This window comes from Lactuca serriola, chromosome 2, assembly GCF_051521515.1.
Source record: "Lactuca serriola cultivar US96UC23 chromosome 2, Lser_US96UC23_V15, whole genome shotgun sequence".
Taxonomy (NCBI): domain Eukaryota; kingdom Viridiplantae; phylum Streptophyta; class Magnoliopsida; order Asterales; family Asteraceae; genus Lactuca; species Lactuca serriola.
Genome location: NC_136409.1, coordinates 229,583,232 through 229,589,163, shown reverse-complemented (window position 1 = coordinate 229,589,163; position 5,932 = coordinate 229,583,232). Strand labels below are relative to the sequence as shown.

Below are 5,932 nucleotides of genomic sequence, written 5' to 3'. Positions count from 1 at the left end.
AAATAAATGTACTTATAGAACGAGTGATAAACGGGTAGATCTGGACCATGTATCTTTTTCCAACATTATTATATATAATCACACTTATTAGACACTACTACCAGCTATATTTTATGTAAACCCCTCATAATACGTAAAACTATAATATTTCGTACCTCATTTAGCTAATATGTCAAAAGGTCACGAAAACTATATTTCATTGGAGTCAAGCCAGGTATATAAATTCTTATACTGTGATCTATCATTAACTTTCCTTGAGTCCATTATGTGCACATTTTTAATGAAGGGAATAAAAAAGACAAAACAATATATTTACATGATTTATCAAAATTCTTATCTGTTAAGTATTACTAAACTATTATAAAACTGTTCACTAATTTTGATGAAAGTGTTAGAAATAATTGAAGAATAAGGAAGTTTGCCACTTTTCTTGATCCCGTGTTGATGAGGAAGAAACATAAAACAGGTTTATATGTGTTTCCTCTTGTTAAGTGTTCAAAGGCTTTAAAGGGGCGGACAAGAGATGTGCCAAGCTCATATGGCTTCTAGTCGAGCCAGAGATGAAAAGTTTGTGAAATGGTACGATTTACGCGCACTTTGCACTCCGCATGTTGCATTATCATGGATAGGCACGGGTAAGATACTAGATAATGGCGTCATCAAATTCGAATTACTACCTCACAGCCTATGAGAGGCCCAATATCATCATCGGAGTAATCAACTTATAGTTTCTTCCATAGCTGTTGTATTATGTATCAAATCTTGAGGTTTTACGTAAGCTAAAACTTACAGCCTTAATGTGACGTAAAAAACTTTAAGAACATGAGCCTTCATGTGCAGTTTTTAGCTGTCAAGATCAACAAAACATCGGGTAATTGGCTTTCGTATTTTAGTTCGTCCTATAATTGGGTAGTTTCTCTCTACCTTTCTTTTAATCAGATATGAACACATATGATCAATCTGGTTTTTGGGTGAAATTCGGTAATTATATTTATAAAAATAACTGAATTTATTATTCGTAACTAATAGAGACATAATTTATGATATTATTTGTGGATTTAATTGTTTGTCTACCAAATCTCATACAGCAGAAAATGATATATGCATGAAAATTATTTCAGCATATTGTCAAGAACTACTGGGACCTTATATATTTTAGCTTCACAACCAGTTTAATCAAAGGAGATCCAAATCCAATTTTATAATGCTTTCTTGGTACATATCCATCATATTTAATTTGTTGATAATAAAAAGTTAAAAACGTTCGTTGACAAATAAAATGCAGCAGGTCAGGTGCAAAAGATTTTTCGAGTGTTTTGTTAAGGTTTGAGATAATATTCTAAACTAATTTTAGCCGTCCATATATATTGTTGATCGTTATATGGTTTTATTATTTCTACTTTTATTTTTCAAAAAAATCTTATTGGGATTTTTATTGTTATGCAGTTTAAATCCATAATAGTAATTGATTAGCTAGGGACCTTATATGCATTACTTTTAAAATAGAGGGTCTACTTAAAAACTTGTAAGAACCTTTCAGCACATCCGCGAAGTCGCCACGCTGCATAATGTTTAGGATTCCAGTTAAGATGGACCACCGTCATCAACAGAATCCATCCGTCTATAACTACACAGACACCAACTCATAACATTGCATGGCGAACCGTCGACGCAGCAACTCCTCCGCTTTTCAGCTACCCGAATATGATACTTCTCACTCTACAGAAGCTGGCGGCTCCTCCTCGACCCGCCACCCAGTTTACCATGGAATCCGGTTGCGAGCTGGGAAATGGGTGTCTGAAATTCGTGAACCGAACAAGTCAAGTCGCATATGGCTTGGCACGTATCCGACACCGGAGATGGCAGCCGCTGCTTACGACGTCGCCACATTGGCACTTAAAGGTACGCATGCGGTGCTAAACTTTCCAGAATCTGTTCTATCAAATACGCTTCCTGAGTGTCCTACGGCTGACGACATCCGTGCTGCAGCAGCAAGAGCAGCTGCTGCTCGATCACCGGCTTATGAAAGTGGTGAAGGAAGCATGATGGTGGATGCTACAGATAATATATATACAGCTCCTTCTACTGGTGTATTTATGGATGATGAAGCAGTGTTTGGCATGCCAAATCTGTTATTGGATATGGCGGAGGGAATGCTCCTAAGTCCACCAAGAATCGATTATAGTCCCCCGGACAATGGGGCATATTATTTTGGTGGAGGCAATCTGTGGAACTACTGAAAGTAAACTTCCTTTTAACAACCAGTATGCATGGACTATATATATGAATCTATCATTGTTTGCAAGGCTTTATTTACGTTGTTTTCGCTTCCCTTTTTTTTTTTTTTTTTTTTTTTTTTTTTTTTATCTCCAATATCTTATGTTAGCAAAACAACCATGAAGGTCTTGGAGTTTTCTGGGTGAATGTAATGCACACAGTGATTAATTGAATGGTTGCACAGCCTTCATGTAACTTAATTTTGCATGCATTTAAATAAGTGTAATATTTACGACTTATCAAGCATGATTATGTTGTAAAAAGAAAGCTACGGTTGATTTGATATATCTTATGAAGCATGATTATGTTGTAAAAAGAAAGAGACGGTTGATTTAAAAAAAAAAAAAAAAACCCTAACAGTGCTGTCTTTTTCTTTAATTTCCAACACTTTTTGAGTCTGTTGGCCGGTCTATTCTCCGGCGAGGGTGATCGCTGGGTGGGGGAGGGGTTATTTTTGGTATTGCAGAATGGTATTGACGGATGGATGGGTCTGGAATTTCAAGAATCGGTAGAAGGGGGGAGAGAAGGATATAGAAAGTCTCGTTGCTTCAACGATGTCACAATTGAGAAGTTAGCTCACCTATTATCTTACAAACTTTCCTCCTCAATATGAAGCTGGTGACATGTGGAAATTGTTAGGAAAATATAATTAACTCAATATCTCACGAAAGAACAAAAAATAAAATCTGTCTCGGCGGCATGTGTTTAATACAATTTCCTTAAAACAAATTCAATATATATATATATATATATATATATATATATATATATATATATATATATATATATATGTTTGTTTGTTTTAGAATACAACAGTAGAAAACAATTTTTTTTAGATTACCGGAACCCTCACTTTGTTCGCGTTATACCTTGGTTGCATCAAAATATGGATCGAAGAAGAAGCAAAAGCATAAGAGAGAAAGATGCTCAATTTATATCTCTAAATATTATTAAAAAAGAACCTTTAATTCATCAATGAAGCAATCAGGACCTTTGATTATATTTTAATAATATGTTTTCCACCATTAGATCAAATTGATAACATCATCTTTCCCAAATAAAATTTAAACACAATTACATTTAATTATATAATCTTTAAATTCAACAATTATGTTATCAATTAAAACATATCATTCTATTTATATAGAAGATATTAATTTCTATAATTAATATTGTTTCTAATTTAACTCCTTTATTTATAGCTTTTAGCTTCAAAATTTAAATCCGTTTTTTTTAAATACCTCTTTAAATAAACATATCATTAATTTGGTTATTAATCTATAAAATCTAATCTAATCCAATTAAATTTGCAAAATATTTGAGAGTCAAAATTAAAATCACTATCATTTATAATTTAACTCACAGAATATCTCACATAAATAAATCGATTTGAGATAATGATTTGAATTTTAAAACTCATAAAATAAGCAAGTCAATTAATTTGTAAATGTGAATCAATATAACTGATTTCTTTCTTTTTTCTAGATTAATAGCCGAAAATCTCCAAGATGATATCTTAGGATCCCATTTTTTTTAGAAGATAATGATTTGATTATTCAAAAACACCATATATATACGACTACACTGAAGTTGTTATTCTTACGATTTTGAATTGAGTCCTATAATTTACAGTGTTCTTCTTTAGCAATTTTTTTCTTTAACTCTTTTTTCTAGGTTCTTTCTTTACTTTGTTTTCCTTCAAATTCTCCAATTTCTTGCATTTACTCTATCTTCTTATTACATCTTATTATTGGATTCTTGTTGACAGGTCATGAAAAAAATTAATCAATCTACTTTAAACATATTAGTTTCATTCATATCTAAATATTATTACAAGAGAACCTTTAATTCAACAATGAAGCAATTATGTTATCAATTGAAACATATCATTCTATTTATATACGGGATATCAGATTTTATAATTAACATTGTTTCTAATATAACTCCCTTATTTATAGATTTTGGCTTCAAAATACAAACCCGTTTAGGGTTTTTTTTTTAACTCATTAAATAAGCATATCAATAATTCGGTTATTAACCCACAAAATCTAATCTAATCTCATTAAATCAACAAAATATTTGTGAGTCAAAATTAAAGTCAATATTATTCATAATTTATTTCTCAGTATATCCTACGTAAAATGAATCAATTTGAGATAACGGTTTGAATTTTAAAACTCATTAAATAAGCAAGTTAACTAATTTGAAATCTTGAATCAATATAACTGATATCTTTTTTTTCCAGATGAATAGCCGAAAATCTCCAAGTTGATATCTTAGGTTCCTAATTTTTTGGAAGATAATGATTTCCTATATATATATATATATATATATATATATATATATATATATATATATATATATATATATATACTACCTCCGTCCCAAATTGATTGTCCACTTTTGATTTTTAAAATCTTTTTTCTTCAACTTTGACCTTAAATATTTGTGTGTTTGCTAGATAACATTTGGCACAAAATATATGAATGAATTGTATTTTAAATGTTTTTTCATTGCTATAAGTTTTATCAAGTAATATATAACACAAATAAAATATTTAAGGTCAATGTTGAAGAATAAAGACTTCAAAAGTCAAAAGTGGACTATCAATTTGGGACGGAGGGAGAATATAGAATTACATTGAATTTTTTATTCTTACGATTTTGGATTGAGTCGTACGATTTATAATGCTCTTCTTCAATGGTATTGTTCTCAATTTCTTTTTTCCAGGTTCTTTCTTTACTCTGTCTCCTTATTTTTCTCTAATTTCATGCATTTACTCTGTTCTTATAACTGTTATTACTATATTCCTGTTGAGATGTCATACAAAAATTAATCAATCTACTAGAGGAAAGATATGTGTTAACATTTTGAATTTGTATTGCCCTCCAGAAACCAACTGTAGTCTCATAGACCATTCCCACATATCTTAATAGGTCTTAGCATTCCCCCAAATTCAGCTACAAGAAGTCATGGGTGCATTTCTTGAATCAATCCTCTAAACTGAAATTCATTTGTTAGTTAGATGCAGTGACCAAAATGAAAGATTTGTGAAAGTTCATTATTATTTATTTGTGTTAACCTTTGGCAAATTATGAAACTAATATTATATTTTTGTTCATAACAAGTCTTTTTTGTAATAATTTATTTGATCGGAAGATATGTATATCTGATTAAGTGTAACCTGAAAAATCATATTTTAATTCTTATAAGGAAAAAATACTTTAGAAATTGACCAAATTACAATGTATGAGTTGGATGTTTATGGCTATGGCAATGCACTTTAATTGTAATGTTTATCAAATATTTTTACAAAATTTAACATTGCTGGTACATATAGCAACTTATTGTTGCTTTTGGTTTTACATGACCAATATGAAAAGTGTCATATGAGTCTCCATGGGGGTTTGTATACCGAACAAAGTTAATTCATAAAGCTACTACACAACATGTTTTAATCAATGAGTCGCATCATATTGTGATAAAACAAATATCACGTGGATCATTTATGTTAAAAATTATTGTATTAAAACACCAAATTGCTCTTATATAAATATTAAATATTTTTATTTAATAAATTTGGTTCAAAAACTCAAAATGAATCTAACTAACATTTTTTATTAAAATTTCACCTAAAACAATACTATCTATTTAT

General features: G+C 30.3%; 1 protein-coding gene across 3 annotated transcripts; it reads left to right on the top strand.

The window, feature by feature from the left end:
- Nucleotides 1-1,631: 1,631 nt before the first annotated feature.
- Nucleotides 1,632-2,364, top strand: LOC145088811 (ethylene-responsive transcription factor ERF026-like). 3 transcript variants are annotated; one of them, XM_079027223.1, is made up of 2 exons: nucleotides 1,632-1,902; nucleotides 1,993-2,364. In XM_079027223.1, exons 1-2 carry the CDS (start codon nucleotides 1,656-1,658, stop codon nucleotides 2,238-2,240), a joined length of 495 nt encoding a protein of 164 aa, XP_078883349.1. In that variant the 5' UTR covers nucleotides 1,632-1,655; the 3' UTR covers nucleotides 2,241-2,364. The 3 variants fall into 3 exon arrangements, with proteins under 3 accessions (XP_078883349.1, XP_078883348.1, XP_078883346.1); XM_079027222.1 differs by having other exon boundaries at nucleotides 1,990-2,364; XM_079027220.1 differs by having other exon boundaries at nucleotides 1,632-2,364.
- The last annotated feature ends 3,568 nt before the right edge of the window (nucleotides 2,365-5,932 follow it).